Source organism: Anastrepha obliqua, chromosome 3 (assembly GCF_027943255.1).
Source record: "Anastrepha obliqua isolate idAnaObli1 chromosome 3, idAnaObli1_1.0, whole genome shotgun sequence".
In the NCBI taxonomy this organism is placed as follows: domain Eukaryota; kingdom Metazoa; phylum Arthropoda; class Insecta; order Diptera; family Tephritidae; genus Anastrepha; species Anastrepha obliqua.
Genome location: NC_072894.1, coordinates 2,080,881 through 2,103,728, shown reverse-complemented (window position 1 = coordinate 2,103,728; position 22,848 = coordinate 2,080,881). Strand labels below are relative to the sequence as shown.

The following is a 22,848-nucleotide window of genomic DNA, read 5'->3' as shown; positions in this document are numbered from 1 at the left end:
CATAAAACTAAATATATTTTAAATTATTTTTTACCTTAACGTCACAATTTGCCTTTCAGCACATATAATTGGCGTTTTATTAACATTAGTCCAATTTTTAATAATAAGTGGCTCAATTTTAATTAGAATATATTCAAATGTGCTACTTGTCATTCTGGTATATTCCACAAATTTCTTTTCATCGTGGCACAGCTCATCATACAAATGATGAAATTCACCAAATGCTTCTCTTCCCAAATTTATAGGGTGTACTTTTTTATTTACTTTTATACGTTTTAATTTAAAATATAAGCTTTGCTCAATCAGCAGGTCATCATCTGATGAGGAATTCATTGCGACTAACATAACAAAAGCGCAACCAATTCGTCTTGAACTGTGCAACCTCGCAACGCAAGCAATTTCTCTTCAGCTTCGTCTTCATCTTCGTCTTCGTCTCAGCGTGCACTGTGTTTGCAGCCTAATGCTGTCAAATTAATAAACCACTCTTGGTTCTGTGTTTCTCTCGGTTATGATTTGCTCATTTTGAAATTGATAAAAATATGGGTCCGCCGAAGAAATCCAGGAAAGATCGCTTCACGGGTGATAAATTTGGTAAATAAATAATTAAAGTTCATTAAAATACAGTAGCTCTTATTATTCCTATCAAAATCTTTAGTTTAAATTATAAGGACAATATAATTATAAGTATTCAGGAAAAAATTAAGGACCATATCTATTCTACAATTATTTGCTGACAGGAAAGAAACGTCGTGCAGAAGATGAAGCATTTACACAGCTAGTAGAAGATGGAGATTCCGTCGCTTCTGATGGTGCCGCTGAGTTGGATGGGGTGCCCGTGGCTGCATCTAAAAATGTGGAAACTAACGATGACGGTATTATGACAGACGAATATGGGGCCAAGGATTACCGGGCCCAAATGGAGCTTAAGTCTGATCATGGGAATCGTCCCTTGTGGGTTGCCCCAAATGGACATATTTTCTTGGAATCCTTTTCTCCTGTTTATAAACATGCACATGATTTCTTAATTGCTATATCGGAGCCTGTATGTCGCCCAGAACACATACACGAATATAAGTTAACAGCTTACAGTCTCTATGCAGCCGTTTCTGTGGGATTACAGACACACGATATCATTGAATATCTCAAACGTTTAAGTAAAACTTCAATACCCGAGGGAATTATTGAATTTATTAAGCTATGCACATTGTCCTATGGAAAAGTAAAATTGGTGCTAAAACATAACAGGTATAATAATATTCATATAATGATTTACTGATGTCTACACAATTAAATATAGGTATTTTATTGAATCACCACATCCTGAAATACTTCAAAAACTTCTTAAGGATCCTGTGATTCAACAATGTCGTTTGAAACGTGAGGAAGGAGATGGTTTCATTCAGGGCACATTAGAAGGCAAAGCAATTACTCAATTTGGAACAAAATTACCAACTGGTACTGACAAAACATCCACAGGATTGAATACTGCTAGTGACCCATCGTCTGGGTCTGCAACAGGAGCCGTAGTATCCAACAACCCAGATGGCACCACGGCAGTCCCAGAAGATATAACAAACTTCTATGATAAAATCGACAATGAAGAGGAAGATGAGGACGAAGCAAACTTAAAAACAGTATCATTCGAAGTGAATCAAGAAAAAATTGAGGTTATACAAAAACGTTGCATTGAAATCGAACATCCGTTACTGGCGGAATATGACTTTCGAAATGATACTCATAATCCGGACATAAATATTGATTTGAAACCAGCTGCGGTTCTTCGACCTTACCAGGAAAAGAGTTTGCGAAAAATGTTTGGCAATGGTCGCGCCCGATCCGGAGTGATTGTTTTGCCTTGTGGAGCTGGCAAATCACTTGTTGGTGTGACAGCCTGTTGTACCGTACGAAAACGCGCTCTAGTGCTTTGCAACAGTGGAGTTTCTGTAGAGCAATGGAAACAACAGTTCAAAATGTGGTCTACGGCGGACGATAGCATGATTTGTCGGTTTACGTCTGAAGCCAAAGATAAACCCATGGGATGTGGTATCCTCGTTACAACTTATTCAATGATTACGCATACTCAAAAGCGATCCTGGGAGGCTGAGCAAACTATGCGCTGGTTGCAGGAACAGGAATGGGGCATAATGGTGCTGGATGAAGTACACACCATACCCGCTAAAATGTTTAGACGCGTCTTGACTATTGTACAGTCCCATTGTAAATTAGGTTTGACAGCCACCCTACTGCGCGAAGATGATAAAATCGCGGATCTGAATTTTCTAATTGGGCCGAAGCTTTATGAAGCGAATTGGCTGGAATTGCAAAAGAAGGGATATATTGCAAGGGTACAATGTGCTGAGGTATGGTGTCCTATGTCTCCAGAATTTTACCGCGAATATCTTACTACAAAAACATCAAAGAAGATGCTTTTGTATGTGATGAATCCATCCAAATTTCGCAGTTGCCAGTTTCTAATAAAATATCATGAGAAGCGAGGTGACAAAACAATTGTTTTCTCGGATAACGTTTTCGCTCTCAAACATTATGCTATAAAGATGAATAAGCCGTTCATTTATGGACCAACTTCGCAAAATGAGAGAATTCAGATTCTACAGAACTTTAAATTCAATCAAAAGGTATTTAGAAAGCTAATTTCGTTCGTATTATTTTTATTTATTCTTATACATTATTTTTGATTTTTCTTATTTAAATGCACTTGCAGGTCAACACAATATTTGTGTCCAAAGTCGCAGATACCAGTTTTGATTTGCCTGAGGCAAACGTACTCATTCAGATATCCTCACATGGCGGGTCTCGACGCCAAGAAGCTCAGCGTTTAGGTCGCATATTGCGAGCGAAAAAGGGTGCTATTGCTGAAGAATACAATGCATTCTTTTATACTCTCGTTTCACAAGATACTATGGAAATGAGTTATTCACGCAAACGCCAAAGGTTTTTGGTTAATCAAGGTTATAGCTATAAAGTAATTACCCACTTAAGTGGCATGGACACCGATTCTGATCTGATGTATAAAACTCGCGAAGAGCAATCACAGCTCTTGCAGCAAGTCCTCTCGGCCTCGGATTTGGACTGCGAAGATGAAAAGGTACCGGGTGAGCCGGGCTATCGACCAAGTGGTGCAGCAGCTTCTAAACGTGCTGGCGGCCTCAGCTCAATGTCTGGCGGCGATGATGCTATTTACTATGAGCAGCGCCGTCGAAATGCGGGCACTGTACATCCTTTATTTAAGAAATTTCGAGCATAAGCGAAATATATTATTCAAATGCAATAGAAGACAAATGTTTCAATTAAAAGGCATTTTATATTGTGGTTAGATATTATATTGGTTTTAAAAGTGGAACCGCAGTTGTTGAAAGTTTGAGTAGTTAGGATTTAAATTAATGATGAAGAAAATATAGGTTTAAACATTTGTCATTCTTTCGACTTTGAATTCATAAAACTTATTTGCAATATCTTCATAAATAATAATAGATAATTTTTATAGAAACGATATCTAATTAAGAGAAGCTGTGGTTTTTGCGCTCTCATGCCGGATAGCATTAATTAGTTCATAGTTCACCAGGAAAACGAAGCGTAGACTGCATATCTGTAAATAATTATATTTCAGTTTCAACTGCTTAAAGTTGTGACAATAAAAACTCACTTCGACGACACAATTGTTGGCGAGCCGAGTCTTATTTCCAGTCAACAGTGGCACGCCATCAATGAAGATGGGTCTTTTGCCTTCATTTGCAATGAAAAAGTCACCGTTGCTTCGAAGTTTTATCGTTCCTTGTCGCCGCGATATTTTACATGCAGGCCCTTCCAATGATAGATCGACATCGACATGAGAGTCGTCAACATATCGGCCAAAAGTTATTTCTTTAGAACGCATTAAATAACGCACAAGACGTCCTCGAAGTACAGCTAAAGTTTGGCCGTCAAATTCCGGTGGGGAGACACCCGTTACAGAGTCGACTAACACATTCCAACGACTTAGTTCGTTTTCCAATAGTCGAATTTCGCGTTTATTTTGACGATCAGTTAAAGCCAGCTCGATTTCTAACGTTTCATCACGCTGATCATTAAGCTCGGCATCTAATATGAGATCCTCCGTATCTGAAAAACTTAAAGGCTGATCACTCATATGTAGTGGCTTCACTACTTGATCTGAAAGCAATTGATATTGCTTCATCAATTGCCAGTGATTCTGTAGAGACTTAGCTGTTCGCGCACAATAAAAAACAGAGGCATTTTTATCCAGCAAATCTTGGAACTGCTCAAGTTTCGGGTTCTCAGTCTTGGGTAAAAATATATAAATTATGAGTTCTTAAATAATGTTATCACGGAGATACTTACGCTTTTAAAGGTTCCTAAAAGTTCCTCTTCCGGTACACTAAAAAGGGCTTTGCTCTGAACTGATTCAACTAACTCTGGATGAAGATTGCGCATAGCAGCTACAGCGATTCGAGAAATTGCCGGTTCGTACAATAAAGAGAACCAACGGGATTGCAATTCCTGTAAAGTAAACTTGCACGAGAATTTAACCCCTCGGTGTACCATTCGCAAGTCATTCGTCTGCTGTATACCAATAATTAACGATAAATCATCAATTGGTTTCCAGCGACCCAAATCCTTAGTTGTGATTTGACTTGGGGGACGTCCCGATTTCTTAGATTTTTTATTATTAGATCGAGGCGGTCGCCTCTTATCTGTAGCATGTGACGTAGATGAGCGCTCCATTGAGGGCGATGGTTGAGTTAATATTGTTGGGTGAACAGCAGGCAATGGTGCAGATGTTGCAACAAAAGAAGAATTTCCGTTGTTGGTAGAAGCAGATACTGACAACGGTACTTCTCTAACAAATGAAGAAGAAATTTCAAGAGCGTTGCTAACAGGTATGCTTGTTTGTAATATTGCTGTTGGTAAAGGTTGAGTTTGTTGGACGGATGTTTGAGAAATCGTACGCTGCCGTCCGGCTTTGGGTTCTCCCCGAGACTGTGGAAATCCAATGCTGTACTCTACAATTTCATCGTCAAAACGCTTCCGCTTAATTGAACGAGAAGAGCTACGATAAAGAATTTATTTATTACAAATGGTAATTTCTTCATATTACTGTTCTACCTTCTTCTTTTCTGGTCATTCTGCAACTCTATTGGCAAATTCCTCAATGGCGTCGCGGGAGTCAAAACAACGCTCTCTGTTGTAATTGGCGTAGAAACAGGCAAATGAGATTTTCCTTCTATCTTCTGACTACCGAGCTTAGTAGGCGGCGTATCTGTATCCATGGTGACCCTTGATTGAAAAATGATGGCCTATTATGAGTTATTTACAGATTTCCAACTGTGACCTCAGCCTTAAAATTTCTTAGTTTAAGTGGACAACACAGAAAGTGGACACGGATTAAAACATTTCTGAGTAAATAGAACAAAAACAGAACAGACATTAGCGGTGCTGCCACTCAGAGTGAAATTATTAAAGAATGCACAATTATGTACATACACGTTTATAAACACTGCTTTACTTTTCTTGATTTATACTCATAACATAGGTTATTAGTTCACATTATCTGCGTAATTTTTTGACTACTGCTGCTTATTACATTTGAAAACATTTGATTTCTGCGAACAGTTTAACAACACTTTCACGCCCTTTTACCAAGGTGAATTGAGTACTGGAGGTGACGTCTTCTCAAAACAGTTACACTAATTCTCTTATTACACGATAAATAAGCTCTCAAAAAATTCGTGTAAGAAGAGATTTCACCTAAATTATAATAAAAAAATAATTTTAGAGTTCAAATAAGAATTTATTTCATGCATACACATTTTAATTCGTTAATTATATTATAAGAAATAATTAAACGATGAGAACGAAATTTAATGAGTCGCAGAGACTTTTCCCCAGCATTTTTCATAGATGCGTTGAAAAACTTACTCTATTTGCTCTATGAGATTGAAGAAAAAATCATAAAATATTGAAAATCGTGTTAGAACAAAACCATTCGAGTAAAAAAAGATTTTTTTCTTTTTAACTCGTGTTAATTCAAATTCGTGTAAAAAGAGAATTACGTGCACTTTATTTTTCGTGTGCTTTCGTCTGACTTCTGGACTCTTACCAATAAATCCACAAAATTAATCTATCCGTTCACATATGGCACATTACATACAATTGACAATCAGCTGTCAATACTGTAGTGAAAGGTTTTCTTCATAAAAATTATTTTGGTTGAATATTTTGGTGTTCTTGGTTTGTTTAATTATTACTATTAATTGCGTAATTTGCTGTTAATAATAAACAGTTAGAGGAAATCCGTAAGCGACGTTTACTGAGGTTGCAAAAAATTATGGCAGCAATACTCATGGGAAATTCTGTATTAAATTTTATAATAAGTAATAAGAGGACAAAATGTTTATGGACGCACGCTTTTTTTCTGTAAAATGAATCCATAATTAATAATATTTAACAAACATTTTATTAGAACTATGTTTGTTTTCTTTTTGTTCTGTTTTCTATGCCATGGATGCATTTTTTAGTTTTTATTTTGTGTTTCTCCTTACATACGTAGTAATAATTATCGATAACACAGAAAACATAGAGTTGTATGCCAAAAAGTATGGTTACTATCGAGGATTATTTTATAATCTCAGATTTTGGGAGGGAAATTTTGTATGGGAAATCTCGGTTTTTAATTACGGGAATTAAGCACGAAAAAGTAGATCATCTACTTATATGTGAACGTATTATTAAACCATTTGCGTAAAAATAATAGTAATAATTTCTTTTACCCCGAACTAATATGAAAAATATAAATTTTCCAAGTGATATTATTTTGTAGTCTGTTTTGTCGATATTGTTTTAAATGTTAACACAGAAATTCTAATTTGGCATAGCAGCCGCGCAAATACGCTCAAGCAAAATAAACCAATCACTCACAATATTACACAAACTGTCAAACTCACACATAAGGTGCCTGTCAATACCTTCAAGTGAAAAAACCAATCAGTCACATTATTACACACCTATGGACCTGTCAAACACATACAACACGAGTGTTTTTACTTGTATTTATGTACAATGGTCACTACCTACGATTTCGCGAAAACAGTAAATATGGTGAACGATTTGATGTAAGTGTCCAATTCGGCAAAATTAAATTGTAACTCACAAATAATCGGAGTCAGAGCATGTAATTTGTACGAAACGGCACTAATGGCGGTTGTTTGAAAGTGAAATGTCTTTGTAACTGTCGGGACGCCTACGCTACGCAAACAACTTTTCTGACAAGTCACACATATTTTCAACAAATCCCTGTGATGTCAGGCTCTGAGAATATACAAGGAAGAGGAACGCGAATTTCTTGTTTGTGAAGAGGAAGAGTAGGCGAAACAATAGAAATTATGTACATACACAAAAATATTCTTGCAACGGCGTTTACGACTTAAAATCGCAAAAAAATTGAATTTGGAGGCTTTATATTCATTTGTGCATTTACAATTTAACACGCGCCATTTAGTTTTCACTAGTTTGTTTAATTTAAATCTTACAAATCACAATATTATCAAGCCATTCACTGAATTTTCGCAAGTTTCTTTTTTTTTTTTTTTTGGGAAGGAGCTTAAGGAAAGACTTCAAAATCGCAAGAAAGTAAATGTAAAAAATGTTAAAAGAAAAAATTTTAAATTAGTCTTTTCGTTGTATCTTTTCTGCACATCTGGCAACATTATAATAGTTTCGATGACTGATGAAATATTAACGTTTTTTATTTATTTTTTGCGTGAAAATTGCTGCTCTTACTGGAAAACCTTTGTTGAGTCGAATTTTTTCGGATTAATTAATTAGAATCATAGATAAGGAAGTGTTGCTCTACTAATTTGTACTATGAGGTGAGCAATATCACTGCAAAGTACTTTCATATACGTATACGTGCGCAAAAAAGGAAATGTTAAAGCGCTGATTAATCGATTGGGAATGCAAATCAAATTGTTTTTAAAGAAGTTCTTGATTATTTCCAGTTTACAGATGGAAAGTCCTTTAACGGACAGCAAAATGGATATTTCTGATACAACAACTTCACAGGGATCAGCGGGTGTTTCGCCACTTGGTGAAGATGATGATCCTGATGCCCCTCAATCACCAACGCATAGCATTCACAATATACACCAAGTACTCATAAAAGAGCCAAATTTGGTATCAAACGGCACATTGAAAAGGAAAGATTTAAAAATAGTAAAGGAGGTAACATCTAATTTAGACAATAGATGTGTTCGACCAGACGCATTGCCCTTGGAGCTAATTCCACAGCGCCAGAATATTGAACGTACACTAACGGACAGCCATCCTTTGATGTCCCCCACGGGATCAGATAACGAACAAAGTTCGGCAAATTCAGTTACGACGAATACTGATGCGAAGCGAAACAATTTTCCTGACGTAGTGCCGCAATATGAACATGTGCAATCGCCCCCAAAACGAAGTACAATAATTGAGCGAAATACATTAAACAACATTCGCGGCACAGCTGGGGCACCAGCTCCAGCACACAATACGCTGACTTTTTTACGAGCGCACAGTCCTGATCTATTGAGCAGCGAATCAGAAGCAGATGTTTCGCAGTATCACGCTGCTGTTGAAGCCAACTTTCAGACGGTGGCGCTAATTCCGACTGTTAGTAATGATGCACAGAAAAATTGCCGGCGCATACGAAATGGATCAACAAATTGTAATGGTGGTGATGATATTTCATCATTAGATTCAATTTCAAATCACAGTTTTGATGATGATGAAGATATAGAACACAATTTGGCTTCACTAAGCCCATCAAGTTCATTGATTGACGGGCTAGATGATGATAGTGAAGATGGTGATGTTGGAGTTGTTAATTGCATTGACGACGATGACGAATTTCCAGAAGCTGCAACCCCGACTCCACATGAGCATTCATTGGCGTTAACTGGTAATATAGATGCAGGAACTAGTCAGTTGCCTCAATATTCAGCAGCTGAAGAAAGACGGGATTCACGAAATTGGCAAAAAATTACATTGCCCGATGGTCGTACTCGAGAAATAGATATGCGCGTGATCGAGCCTTATAAACGTGTTCTCTCACATGGTGGTTACCTTCAGGCTGGAGGGCACAATGCTATTGTAATTTTTTGCGCCTGCCATCTGCCGGACCGCTCGCGTGCTGATTACAGCTACGTAATGGACAATTTATTTCTATATGTTGTAAAGACATTGGAACAATTAGTTACAGAGGACTATGTGCTTATTTATTTGCATGGCGGTACCAACCGGCGCAATGTACCACCATTTCCATGGTTGAAAAAGTATTGATACCGTAAATGAAAAATATTTATACATTTATAAAAGTTATTCATGCAATTTTACAGGTGTTACCAACTATTGGACCGACGTTTAAGAAAAAGTCTGAAAAATATGTATTTAGTGCATCCAACGTTCTGGATAAAGTCTATAGTATGGATGACTCGGCCGTTTGTAAGGTATTTATAAACTAATCTGAAATCATATTTAGCCTTTTAAAATAAATATGTATTTAAATCTAATTTTGATTGCAGTGCAAAATTCTGGCGTAAATTAGTTTACGTGAAATCACTGGATGAACTCGCTAAGCATGTCATTGTGGAGAAAGCTGCCATACCTGAAAAAGTCAAACAGTATGATGCGAGGCATACCTAAAGCAAAGTTTTACTGGCAAATCACAATTAGTGCATTAGGCACCAAAAACAGCGAAATTTCTATGCACCTTCTCCAATAGATAATGCGTTCCTTAAAATGTTTTTTTTTTTAGTCCATACACTACGCATAAAATTCTGTTTGCAATATTTTTGATTCTAGAATTTTAGCAGGCATGCTGATTATGTCCTTGAATATCAGTTGCGTAGAATAATATACACTGAAGTGCAATAATGGGAAATACTTTTCGACTCATTTTAAAGTCAAATTCTAAATTAACTGGGTTACTCTTTCGCCAATATTCCCCTTAACCAGTTCTATATACTTCATACTAAAAATATTGCACTACATATAAAGCATATATACCTATATGTATGTTGGTAAACACATACATGTATAGTTCGGCGACATTTGTAATTTTACACCGTTCACGATCTCAAATTTATTTACTATAGTATTGTGATATTTTCGCATTTATTCGCTTCACTCTTCTCGCTTCATATACATAAGATACATTCTCGTAAATTAAAAGCAATAAGATTTGCACTTAGTAGACTAAATTAAAAGCTTAAGTTAATTATTTCGCTATGGATTACTTTATAAAATAATGAAAAGTTTAACTACATGAAATATTTGATAAATATCCATATAAGTAAAAATATGTACATCGAATATTTTGTAGACTTGTATGTAAGGCACCCAGATAGCTGGTCAGAACGATAATTAGAATACTCTTTTGCTTTAGTTTCTGTAGAATAAGGGCTCGACTCATATTTCATTTTTACATCAACCGGTGCAAAATGTTGCATTAACGGCGTATCATTTGAATACATGATAATTTTTTGTTTCTGGTATGCAATCAATTTGCTTGCTTGGGCAGCTGTTTTCGTTTATTCTATAAAGAACCAAATTTACAATACTTTTCGAAAACTAATCTAGGAAATCTATAAAAAGTTCAATAAATATGATTTCGAGATGTGCCCCTCTGTAGTAGCGATTTTCTCACCCATTATTTAAACAAATTTTGTAATGTTCATATCAAATGATGTATGTGTTTGTAAATGTAATTGTCAAAAGTCAAAATCATCATATCCATAGATTTGTTATTAGAAATAATGTAATCAGTGCAACCTCATACCACCAACTTAGCAACATGAAAACTTTCTACTTGTTACCTAAACCCACATATTTTCTAGTTTTTAAGAAGAAATGTGTGCAGAAATCAATCGAAGAACATTAAGATTGCATCTTTGTGCAATGTAACGCTTTAGATACTTTATAAGATTGGATTTTGTGTATTGCATGTGCTATGTAAATATATATGTCTATGCAATCTCTGACTTATTTGATATACAAAAATGCTGAGTATTTACTTAAACTTAAATGAAAAAAGTAATGGTAACAATTGCGATTATTCAAATAAATCTATAATTACCTTATTGATATTATGATACACAACAATGAAATGCCAAGAATGTTCATATTTATTTTGGATTGGAAAGAGGATTTTATTTCTGTGATTGCTTAGCAGCATAAACAATAATAAGTCCTAGCATTTAATGCAAGGTAGAGTCAACTGCCGTTGGAGCGGTTCAAATAATTTAAAGTATGATAGGCTTTTTTTGTAGTTAAAAGTCTTACAGTATCAATTGCAATTTAAATGTGGCCTGACAAAATGTATTTGAATATGCAAGGCTCATTTGCCAAATTAAAGTTCACTGCTATTTTGCGAAAGAGGTATAAAGGCAGGTAATGCGCCCACCTTGGGGCGAACAGGAATGGAAGGCATTTCGTGATCTGAATCGAGTTCTGATTGTGCGTCTGCGTGGATTTCACTTACGTTACCGGTCGTCGCATTTGTGCTTTTGCCAATGAAATACCGAAGTGCCACTCCTGAGTCTTCTTGACTGTCAGGTACAGTACTTTCCTTTCTTATCGATGCAATAACTGCTTTACTTTGTTGATTCGGTTGCTCATTTAAAAGTTTTCTTTTGCGATTCTTACAATATATACAACTACCTACTTCACAGTTCCCACTGCGCTCATATTCTGGACACACGAATTCGTGACGTTTGTTGCACTAACCAAAATAAAAAACGTCATTAACAAATATGGATTTGTGTAAATTTCTTCTCTGCGTATTTACCTGCTGTGCCAAGTTGCAGTATCCCCGCAAAAAATCTGGGCATACATCCGCGTTGACGCTGAGTTTTTTGTGTAGATAAGGGCAGTCTGTGCGAACGCAAACACCTTGCAAAAAGAATTTACAAACTGGCATTTTCGCAAGCGACACATTGTGCGAAAGTAAACACTCGGAATTGTTGCATTCACCGCGCAAAAACCTGTCGAATTAAATTTCGATAGTATCAAATAATATTTATGCATTTTATTGGAAAGCTGCGACTACAAACCGCGGACATATAGTAACTTGTCGCTTATCGTGCACTCTGTTGCACTTCCCCCGTTCATGGGCAATACACTTGCCTAAGCGTTGGAAAATGGCACACGGGATATTACTTTTAACCAGTCGACGTGTCAGCAGGTGCAGACTGCGACTTTTTGCTGTATTCAAATGTGCTAATGCCAAGTGGTTGCGGGTCCGAACAAACACATTTTGGGTTGTGGAAGCGATGTAGGTCAATCCGCCAATGTCAATGCGTTGTCGCTGCCTTTGATGAGTTTCACCCGATTTTTGGATGTTTGGCAAATTCTCCTTGCACGTAGGCGGAATACGTGTTAGTTTGAACCCATTCTTATCTAATATGAATTTCGTTCCGCTCACAAATAGTACACGGCCATAAGAACTTTTGCTGGATTTCTGGGTTGCGTCTTTAATAGAATTTGACTTTGTGTTTAACGCGGACATTTTTATTGATCCTATTTGATTTGGAGGTACGCTTGCATCTTTTCTTTGTAATTTGTTGCGAGTTGATCTATAGAGAACACCGTTGATGTTCAACATCTGTAGCTTCTTGTTGACGGGCAATGACCGAAGTTTAGATGATCTGAAATCACGTGAATGTTAAATTTATACTAACATCAATTTTCGTTAACTTACGTTGAAGACATTTTGGGATCGGAATTCGAGCGTTGTAGTGCATAGCGTGCCACAAAAGTTTTGCGTTTTAATTTAATTTCTGATGTTATGGCTTTACTTTTAGTCTCGTTGCCGGTTATTTTGACTTTTCGAACCAGTTTGTACTTTCCCATTGTGCTAATAGTGGATGCGGGGGTAATACTGTGGGATAAGTTGATTGCTGGAAATTCATGTGTACGTCTCACCAACTTTTTACTACTTAAACGTATGAGGGGGGGTGCTGGCGGTGGCAACGGAATTTTATATATTACAGCTGGTTCACGAACAATTTTTGTCCTCGATTTGCTTATAATTTTTTGAGATGAACTTTTCCTTTCTATAGATTCATTCGGGTTAGCGACCAAAATTGGTATGTCTGATATCTGACTCGTACGTGAACACTGATTGGTTATATCTTGCTGTAAATGCCTATCTAAAGAGATTGTATTTATTTCTTTGTAATTTCGTTGATCCACGAGTTTGTTTTTGAGAAAGTTGGGGTTCATATGTATTGCGGGTGCTCGATAAGCTCCCAAAAACAATGGGTTAATGTGTGCACCAGATGATATTATTTTAGTTTTTCCAGTGTCTGCTGCTCCATCACAAACTTTAGTATTATGTTTGTTAAAATTTGGATTAATGTAGATCGTTCTCGATGTTAAACTGTTGCTGGGATTGCTTTGCTTGAAGTGTGACATTATTTTGTTGTTCCCATAAATAATGGTTCTATTTATTCTAAATGAAAAAATAAAATTCACTTTGATGTAGAAAACAACCGTAAAAGAAGCACCAAAAGAACATCTGACATTTTTGGCATTTGATGCTCCCACCTGTAGGAATTTACATATTCATGGAAAAATGCTTCCTAGTTTTAGTAAAGTGATATAACATATCTGTGCTGTCATCACTATTTCTTCTTTGCCTCGTTACAGTTCAGTGTCAAAGTGGCGATTGAAAGTGTCTAATTTGTGAAACTGCAGCTAAGTTTCTTTCTTTCCGGTTAACGATGGTAAGAGGCATGACAATTTCTCTACCAGTATCGTATTTTAATAAAATACAAATAAATTGTTCATAAATATTTGAAATAAGTAATTGTGTTCATTATTTTGCAACAATTTAGTTTATTTGTCAAAGTGAAGAATTTGAGTTGGCAAAAGGTCTTCACGTGGTGGTGATGATAGTATATGCTTGCGCAGCTGCTATCGGAAACGTGGAGTGCATACTATTGGAAAAATGTTTTATTATAATATCTTGCATATCTTTATTTACAGCCTTTCCAGAGGTTTGTACAGACTGGTCGCATTGCTAAATGCTCAGCGGGTCCCTTGAAGGGGCGCCTCGTTGCGATTGTTGATGTTATTGATCAAACTCGGGTTAGTGAATAAAATTATTGTTTAGAGGGGGATACGCTTGTGATGAAACGGTTGACGATAGGAAGTGCCAACTGATACATAACTGAAGCTAGTTACAACCACAACTGAAAACGTATCCCCCAAGTGCTTAGCAACAATCTCGGAATAATTTTGAAGCTTAATTTAAAATTTTTCTTATTTCAGGTACTTGTCGATGGCCCATTGACAGGAGTACCACGTCAGGAATACAGATTGAATAATCTGCATTTGACAAAATACCGCATTAAGTTCCCCTTCACTGCTCCCACACGAATTGTGCGCAAAGCATGGAAGGACAGCGACATGAAAGCCCAATGGAAGGCAAGCCCGTGGTCAGCAAGATCGCAGAATATTTGCAAGGTAATTTAAATTTGTAAAAATTGGGTATTGAGAATAATTACGTACGCGTGATGATAATGAAAGTTCTTGATAGGAATTGCCGGCTGATACATAAATGAAGCTAATATATTTATTCTGAAAAAAATCTTTTGATTAAGTTATGCCGATTCTCTGCCATCTTGTTTAAACAATTTAATTTTTTATTTGCAGCGTTCGCATTTGAATGACTTCGATCGCTTCAAGCTGCGTTATGCAAAGCGTCAACGTAACAAGTTACTTACCATTGCTTTTAACACGCTGAAGAAACGCACTAAGTCCGACGGCACAGAACGCAAGTTGAAGAAGGACAAACGTGAACGCATTCGAGAACTGAAGTCACAAGGTGTAAAGAAGGGTGCTGCAAAAAAATAAATACCGTGTTCTAACTTTTCAGCTTAGTATGCTTGGGTACTAGTTGACTATTCAAAGGAAAATAAATTTATTTTGTAGGAATAACTGAATGCAGTGTCTTATTTCGTATTTAAAAGTTTGGAACTAACTTGCAAGACGTTAACAGTAACATCTGCTTGATAATGGGCTAAACATCTAAAACAAAGACATTATTATTGTTTATTTAATTTTCTATTGCTTCTGTGGAGGCAATGGGTGCTATTGATGATGAATTTTCTATTAGATTAGATTAAATTAAATTAATGAAGAAATGTTAGGTTGGGGAATGTATTTGGTCTAAAATAAAATAAAGCAAAATGCTCGATCTTAAGTCCACCAAGGAATACGGAATTTTCCGTAAAGTATGGGAACCATTTGTTAAGTAAAACAGGATGGTCAGAAGAATTTATTCTAGCCTTTTTTAATTGATGCTTATCGGACTATTCGATACATTACTCCAGTTTACCGCATTTTTAACATAAAACTTTAAGGGTTTATTGTAAATAATTCTTGCTTTTATAGGTGTGACATTCTTATTTACTGTCATAAATTAAGTGCCAATTGTTTGGATGGTTGTAGCCTAATAGGACTGGCAGGTACAGGAACATGCTTATGTGTTGTTCTTCGATCGATGTAGAAATTTTAATCCAATCACGAAGCCATGTTATCATTTCGTCAATGCTAAGGTTATTGGGATTAAGTCCTCGAATATAGCAAGACCGGCGTATGTCGTCCGGATGCATATTATGAACGTGCCCCTCGCGTACAATAGCCAAATCCATGTGATGTACCAAAAAAGCATGCTCCGACAGATGAAAATGCTTGAACAAGGGAGTTGGGACACCATGTAGTTGACATATCAGGTTCTACGAATAATTATGACATATTCACATATACAAGTTGTACTTAATTATAAATTCGATCGAATTAACTTACTATATGTTTCCCACTTAGAGAGAGCAAATCGTATGGCGGTTGTGCAAAAATGTCTTTTATTTTAAGCAGAGATTCAACACTGGGGTGAAATCCACTGCCTAACATGCCCAGTATTTCTTGTAGTTCATCGTGTTTTTCGTGTTTCTTTACATCTTTTAGTTTCGATTGTAATATTCTCAAAACAGGTCTGTTATTTTTGAGACGCCTTTGCAGCACAGCTTGTTGGAATTCTGTACGTTGTTGTAATGTCCAGAAATGCGAACAAAGGCATTGTTGTGGAAACGCAAAACTAAATGGAATTCAATAAGATAAATATACAAATTAAATGCATTGTGAGCACATAAGTGTCATACATCAATGGCATCACCACATATCCGACAAGGGGCAGTGCGGCAACAAATAAAGCCGGAGCCACCTTCATCATGTCTCTAGGCATCTGCATATAGAGTTCAAGTTCCTTACGATTCAATGCCTTCAGACCCATTGGGGAATTATTTACAATGCGTACTATCTTCAGATAAGATTTCATGTCGTTGTAGAAATCAATAACTCCGTCAACATAGGTGCGATACACCTTCATGGCTGATGGGAAGTTTTTCTCCAACAATTTTTCATAATTTTTGATATAGTCGAAAAAATGCTTAAACATATAACCTTCGACATTTTCTCGTGATAACCGCTGCGAAGTGGTCTTTTTGTCATCCTTTGTCGGTGGTGGCCATTTAGACCAACTTGGCACGCTTCCTAAGTCATTGACTTTGTTTGGCGAGTGTTTTGGTTCCGCAGGGCATATTTTAGGTGAGACAACAGGGGGAAGTTGGATTTTTTTCTCACTTGACCGTTTTTCGGTAGTACCACTAAAACATTGAGTGAATGTATTTCAAGGCAACCAAATTGTGACAATTAAATTTTGTTGGGTAACTTACCTTCGTTGACGAATGGGAATGACTACAGGCGATGCATATTGTTGGCGCAGGAATTTTAACGTGCCACTATGAGATAGCTGAGCCGGTTGGCGTAGAAGCCGCAACACAAATGTCATCCCTTTTATTTTAGTGTTTCATTTGCTTCCAGGCCGAACTCAAACGGCGGAGGTGATAAGTGGCTTCGCCACTTTACAGAAATAGGCTAATTCTACCTAATAATTTCAGAATTAACGCCAATGCTTGAAAAATAGTATTGAATAATGTGAGCAGCAAAACGTCAAAACAAATGACGAAAAAAAACAAAAAAGAGAGAAGTCAAAATATTTTGTAGGCCTGAAGATACAGTGTCGCCTTAAATGTACGACACTCCTGACAGATTCGGGTAAAATGTGCATTTGCTCCCCTACATTCTGCTAATAAACTTTGTTTTTTTGAAGTGAAAGCTTCTTTAGAATCGTTGGGAGTGATTTGAGAAAAAGTGAAACGAAAAAAGCGACACTCTTGGCTACGAATATTACATATAAACGTAGCGACGAACTAAATAACTTTTAGACCAGCGCCGACAGCATGGCGCGATAGCCGAGCGGCTAGCAATGTGAGCTTCCGATCCAAAATTCTTGGTTCGAATCACAAGAAAACAAATTTTTTTATGCAGTTATTTTATTTTATTTTATGATATGTTTATGAGGAGCTTTTTTTCATGGCAGAAATACACTCGGTGTTTTGCCATTGCCTGCTGAGGGGTGAGGGCTATTAGAAAAATAGTTTTCCTTAATTTTGGTGTTTTCACCGAGATTCTCTCTGTGAATTCTGAATAGTAGTCACGCACCAACCCATTCGGCTACGGCGTTTGTTTAATTTTACTGATGCAAAAATGAGGAAAAATATATGAATAAAGTTTGCTTACTGTTTGCACATTTTCCAAAGGTGACGGAGAACCAAAAAAAAAGTAGATTTTCAAACAAATACGAGTGCATATGTGTAATTGTGTTAGAGTTTCGGTCACGCCCCAGCAAAACCTGCGTGCATATGTGTTTGTAACATTCAAAAAAATGTAATTGTGTTAGAGTTTCGGTCACGCAGGTTTTGCTGGGGACGCTCATAATAGCAACCGCGTGTATATTTTTATATTCGTAAATATTTTCATTTTTAAATATTTAACGCAATTATGCCGAAAAATAATGCAGAAAAGTGTCGTGAGTATCGACAGAAAAAAAAAATCAATAAATAGCATCACGGAATTCATTCACGAAAATTGAATAAAGTATACACCAGAAGTATCGCGGATACTTAGAAAAGATTACAATAAAGTTCCAATGATTTTAAGTGGCGATTTTAACGTAAATTTTGCATTGGACACAGCGGTTCCTTTAATTGACGTTCTCAATACAACATTCAATTTAAAAATGTGTAACAATCGCACTGAATCGACAACACGATCAAAAACAACCATTGACGCGGTATTTCAAAGACATGTTGACAACATCGAAACCAAAGCATTTGTATCATATTTTAGCTATCATAAGCCACTCGTATTATTTGTTGAAATTGAAAACATTGAGGATGAATAATAATAAAATGAAGAAAATAAAATATGAACTTTATAGCAATATTATAATGAACCTATAATTATCTTGCTCCTAATGCTGCTTTCGTCTTATTCTCTCTCAGTTTGTTTTACGGAAGGTTTCACTTCTATCGCGTCTAACCGTTAGACTGGTATTTTTTTTTTTTTGCTAGAATATTTTACAATTATAGTTTATGGATTCCTTTGGAAATTATGTTAGTTCTGTAAAATGTATTAATATTACTAAGATCAGTCGACCGCTGCCATTAGATATTTTTGAATTATTTATGTATTTTTTCTCATTGATTTCACCTACTCTTTCCTTTGCTTTTGTTTGGTTATTTTCCTGGGAAAAGACCTTATAATGCTGGCAAACTTCAAAACTTGAGGTTTCTGAAAAATAAATGTGCGTCCCGATCTCGAGGTTGTGGTCGCATCCACCGTCTACGACTGCCATAAATTCTATTAAACCCCTTTTCGCCTTCAATTTTATAATAAGGGGTTTTTCAATAAGGGCGGGTAGATGTTGAAATGGAATAAAATGGCGTTTGCTGTGTGGCACGTAGCGCGGTCCTGCTGGAACCACATGTCGTCTAGGTCCATATGGTTCAATATGGGTCATAAGAAATTGGAAGGGCCACCACGTCTACCGAAAAATGGGCGCAATGCGGGCAACGTTTGCGTTAATGAACACTCATTTTGATAATAAAGTTTTATCATTTGAAGTTTTATCATTAAATCGTGTAACTTGCCATGATGATTTGGCATAAACAACTGAATAATAAACAAAAGATTTGACAGATGTCACCAAAACAAAATGGCTGCCATAGGGTGCCAAAATCGACCCGCACCAATTGAAAAACCCTTTATATTTCACACCCAACAAACACGTCTTTATAATATTTGATTTCCCGACATTGTTTATATGCGGCAATACTTTCACCGAGGCACCATGGTGCGTTTTGAGCGTTACGTCAGTCAAATGCCGTTCGGAAGTCGGCTTGAAACTGTAGGGCCCTCCATTTGTGGAACAACATCAACACGCACACCACAAATAGAAGGAGGAGCTCGGCCAAACACCCAAAAAGGGTGTACGCGCCAATTATATATATATATATATATTTGTAGTTGCATTTAAGAAAAAAGTGCAAGATCTCACACTGTTGAATTTTCTCGTTTTGTGTACATTCCACTTTTTATAAATAAGAGCTTATAGAGATTTTCTGGCGATTTTGACACATATAAAAAATCAAAATTAAGTAGATGTAAAAATAATTATGATCATCGCCAATCTATGCAAATATTCGTAAGCCATGGGTGCACTGAGGCCAAAGCGTTGTTTGCAGACTCACGGGATACCTCAGCAAAATTCTTTGACATATGAAGAAACCCCATTCATATATTTTAATTTATTTAAAAAAAGAACATATGCACTACCAATATCTAGAACAGAAGCGGCCACAAAAATGTATTTTATAAGGGCCTGATGTATTTGAATGAAATACTGTTACAGATAAAAAACACTCTGGTATCACGTATCATTGTTGTAGTGTGTCTGTTGCAGGATAATTTATTAATTAAATCAACGAAAACGTTAGACCAGCGACAATAGGAAACAAGTATTTTTCTGCTGCTCGACCCTGGAAATCGGCCGTTTTAAGCATCCTACTTGGCTAACAACCCAATCCGATATTATTTAGCTCAACGTTTAAAATTCATGTAGAGTCTAAATAATAATGAAATTAAGAGGTATTCGCGACAACAGCACAGGAAAGGAAGTCGCCGCTTGGATACTAGTTCTTTTCAATATATTAAGCAGAGTCACTTTGAATTTAGTCCTTTCAGACCACCTGTTTGGCACGTCTCGGAACCTAGTCCCGATCGACCCTTTTTTGACAACATGGTGACAGTTGCCGCCTGGTCACGCAGTAATTCGTTTCCGGATTTTCGAGGACTCTGTTATAGTGTGCGATCACTTCTTCTTGCTCATTGCTAATCTGTGACAGTACTCCTCCTATTCCAAAACGACCATATTACGTACAAAGTTCTAGAAAACTTCGCACTTCGTATACATTTCTTGGTCGTTGCCAATCTTTAACTGCTTTATGGCGGTCATGCTTCTATCAGACTGTATAAGTATTTTAATAAACTTTGGTTGAAACTAACGAAGTTAGACTGCTTTCAGCTTGATCGCTTAAATCTTTCTTTATTTGGTTAATCTATTATAAAGCTTTAAGCCATTTTACGTGATTTCTTTGCGAAAATGTCGTATTCCATATGAATAACCTTTCACATTTCAAGATTATCTCGCGCTGTCACTGTACCTTTAACTTACATTTAGCCGGTGAGAGAAAAATGTGAAGCTTTTAAAAGCTCTAACAAATGCATACAGGAATCGGCGACTAAAAACCAATCTAATCTATGTGCTGTGGGACGACAATTCAGTTTCCTCCAAGTCGCTCGCAGCTTCAGTACACAAAACAATAACTTAACAGTCGTGAATGACGCTTTTAACGGTTGCATCCGTGCGAATATTAAATTCGGTTGTCGGTTGCTAATCTATTTTCTATGTAACTTCTATTTGCGATTTGTAACATATTTTTGAAGTTCAAAAGTTTTATTGTGGCAATAAAGCGAAAAAGTGTATACTCACGTAAAGAAGCATATTTATAGGCGCGCATCAGAAGATCTAATAAAAGTTTTTTAAGTAGTAGTTGGTGGTATTATCTGAGATATTATTACATTTTTAATCTTTATTTAATTTAAATACGCACATATGTATGTGCGTAGATAAGTGCGTATACGAGAATTTCTATGTATTTATGCATGTTCACCTTGAATAAATATGTAAAGTGTGGCATATATTTTGCAAGTAAAAGTAAAAATTGTAATTCACTTCTCAGAGTATCCTTGAAAACGCAAGAACTGAAGACGTGCGCATTGTTTTTATGCTTTTACAAATATTATACAATATTAGGTATACATACAAGCATACATACATTTGGACGATGCAGTTGCGAATATAAATAAGAATCCCAACAATTTTCTGTGTATACATGGCAGTGTTTTCACACATTCGCGACAGCAAACGAGAGTATAAACAAAAACAACGCTTGGGTCAAAAACTCGCTCAGCAGTGGGAAAGTGTCGACCGTCAAGTGTTGAGTTTTCTATATTACATTTCCTAGGTGTGTATGTGAGTTTGTTTATGCGGATACACACTCACATGTGTCTATGTAAAGAAAGGTCTATTTGAGTTACTTTTGTGTAATTCGCTACACGAGTTTTTGTACGCCGTTTGACATAAGAAACGGTATCTAAAACAAGAAGCAGCTTGTTTCGTAGACGACAATGAAAAAAGCTCGCGCGGAAGTTCTTTGGTTGTGTCTTTCGCTCCTAGGCATAAATATATTTAGGAGAAATGCAGGGGAATGTTGGTAAGCAAGAAAGCGGAAAAAACACCTGTTCGGATGGAAAATACCTCTGCTAGACAATTTTAAAAAGGCACTTGTTACCATTTGGAATATTTGAATGAGTACAAAGTTGTACATATGTATGTACATATACTTACATGTTACCATAAATATAAACGTAAATGTTTTTTCCTACATGCAGACGTACTCACATACCAAAGGCATACGAAAAAATGTGCTTGTAGGTGTATGCTGTACATATACATATATGTATTGGTAATTGTTTTTCTCCGCAGACAACAATGCATTACTTTAAGTGATAGTCTTTAGAAATCAATTGGTGCAGCGATATATGTACATATATGTATATGGACATGTGTCTATTTCGGGAATATATTTGATTTGATTTGGTTTGAATTGCAGATACATACAAACATCGTACAAATGCACATTTCTATTTTGGTGAACATTATTTCTCCACTACAACTACTGAGATAATACCTTTTAAATGAGTTGTGCAGATATGAGTAATTGGAATACGTAATGGATGCTATAGGCATACATACATACATATGGTTCACATATGTTTATGTTCGTTCTTGCAAATATATAGCTGAATGACAATTGTGTGATATTTAATAGCCAGTAACAGTAAGTTCAATTTGTTTCAATATTTTTAGCATTGATTCTGCAAATGTTAGGCACACCTGTGGAATGCGTAGAAGTCGAATTCAGCCATAGAAAATAAAAATAGTGCAAATTTGTTGAAGATGGCGAATAATACAGTTTGGTATAAGAGAGTAAGTTGCCAAGGTTTAGTTTAATTAAGTATTTATACTTTTGCCGTTGTTGCTAAAAACAACACCATCGCTTATACGCCCTGTAGATATAAACTTTACTGGGAAGTTACTCATACGTCATGTCATGTCGAACGGCATTGTGAAATGTTGACGTCGAATTTTTAAATGCGAAAAGTGCACTAATGCAGGCATAACACGTGAGTTCTTCTCAAGTTTAAAACATACACCTCAGCTAAATGCCAACTAAAAGTTGGCCGTATAATGTTCAAGGCTAA

General features: G+C 36.4%; 7 protein-coding genes across 7 annotated transcripts in view; 4 read left to right on the top strand and 3 right to left on the bottom strand.

The window, feature by feature from the left end:
• Positions 1–472: 472 nt before the first annotated feature.
• On the top strand, positions 473–3,677 carry LOC129242951 (general transcription and DNA repair factor IIH helicase subunit XPB). Its single transcript, XM_054879919.1, has 4 exons — positions 473–591; positions 738–1,245; positions 1,298–2,636; positions 2,723–3,677. Exons 1-4 carry the CDS (start codon positions 540–542, stop codon positions 3,263–3,265), a joined length of 2,442 nt encoding a protein of 813 aa, XP_054735894.1. The 5' UTR covers positions 473–539; the 3' UTR covers positions 3,266–3,677.
• On the bottom strand, positions 3,493–5,421 carry LOC129242953 (microspherule protein 1). The gene is made up of 4 exons (XM_054879921.1): positions 5,125–5,421; positions 4,360–5,068; positions 3,665–4,300; positions 3,493–3,607 (listed from the first exon to the last, which is right to left on the bottom strand). The coding sequence occupies exons 1-4, from the start codon at positions 5,286–5,288 to the stop codon at positions 3,515–3,517; spliced, it is 1,602 nt and encodes a 533-aa protein (XP_054735896.1). The 5' UTR covers positions 5,289–5,421; the 3' UTR covers positions 3,493–3,514.
• Positions 5,422–7,747: 2,326 nt separating this feature from the next.
• Positions 7,748–11,162, top strand: LOC129242955 (uncharacterized). Its single transcript, XM_054879922.1, has 4 exons — positions 7,748–7,886; positions 8,016–9,329; positions 9,393–9,503; positions 9,579–11,162. The coding sequence occupies exons 1-4, from the start codon at positions 7,882–7,884 to the stop codon at positions 9,697–9,699; spliced, it is 1,551 nt and encodes a 516-aa protein (XP_054735897.1). The 5' UTR covers positions 7,748–7,881; the 3' UTR covers positions 9,700–11,162.
• Positions 11,163–11,216: 54 nt separating this feature from the next.
• LOC129242952 (zinc finger CCCH domain-containing protein 3) lies at positions 11,217–13,580 on the bottom strand. The gene is made up of 4 exons (XM_054879920.1): positions 12,755–13,580; positions 12,108–12,701; positions 11,843–12,038; positions 11,217–11,776 (listed from the first exon to the last, which is right to left on the bottom strand). Exons 1-4 carry the CDS (start codon positions 13,468–13,470, stop codon positions 11,405–11,407), a joined length of 1,878 nt encoding a protein of 625 aa, XP_054735895.1. The 5' UTR covers positions 13,471–13,580; the 3' UTR covers positions 11,217–11,404.
• A 179-nt stretch (positions 13,581–13,759) lies between these two features.
• Positions 13,760–15,002, top strand: LOC129241145 (60S ribosomal protein L14). Its single transcript, XM_054877328.1, has 4 exons — positions 13,760–13,781; positions 14,044–14,145; positions 14,329–14,523; positions 14,713–15,002. Exons 1-4 carry the CDS (start codon positions 13,779–13,781, stop codon positions 14,911–14,913), a joined length of 501 nt encoding a protein of 166 aa, XP_054733303.1. The 5' UTR covers positions 13,760–13,778; the 3' UTR covers positions 14,914–15,002.
• Positions 15,003–15,327: 325 nt separating this feature from the next.
• Positions 15,328–17,071, bottom strand: LOC129241144 (LETM1 domain-containing protein 1). Its single transcript, XM_054877327.1, has 4 exons — positions 16,794–17,071; positions 16,221–16,724; positions 15,868–16,156; positions 15,328–15,797 (listed from the first exon to the last, which is right to left on the bottom strand). Exons 1-4 carry the CDS (start codon positions 16,907–16,909, stop codon positions 15,465–15,467), a joined length of 1,242 nt encoding a protein of 413 aa, XP_054733302.1. The 5' UTR covers positions 16,910–17,071; the 3' UTR covers positions 15,328–15,464.
• A 3,753-nt stretch (positions 17,072–20,824) lies between these two features.
• The window catches only part of LOC129241269 (uncharacterized), a 28,699-nt gene continuing 26,675 nt past the window's right edge, over positions 20,825–22,848 (top strand). The window contains exon 1 of the mRNA XM_054877513.1: positions 20,825–21,080. The gene's annotated coding sequence lies outside the window, so the exon portion shown is untranslated. The remainder of the gene's footprint in view (positions 21,081–22,848) is intronic.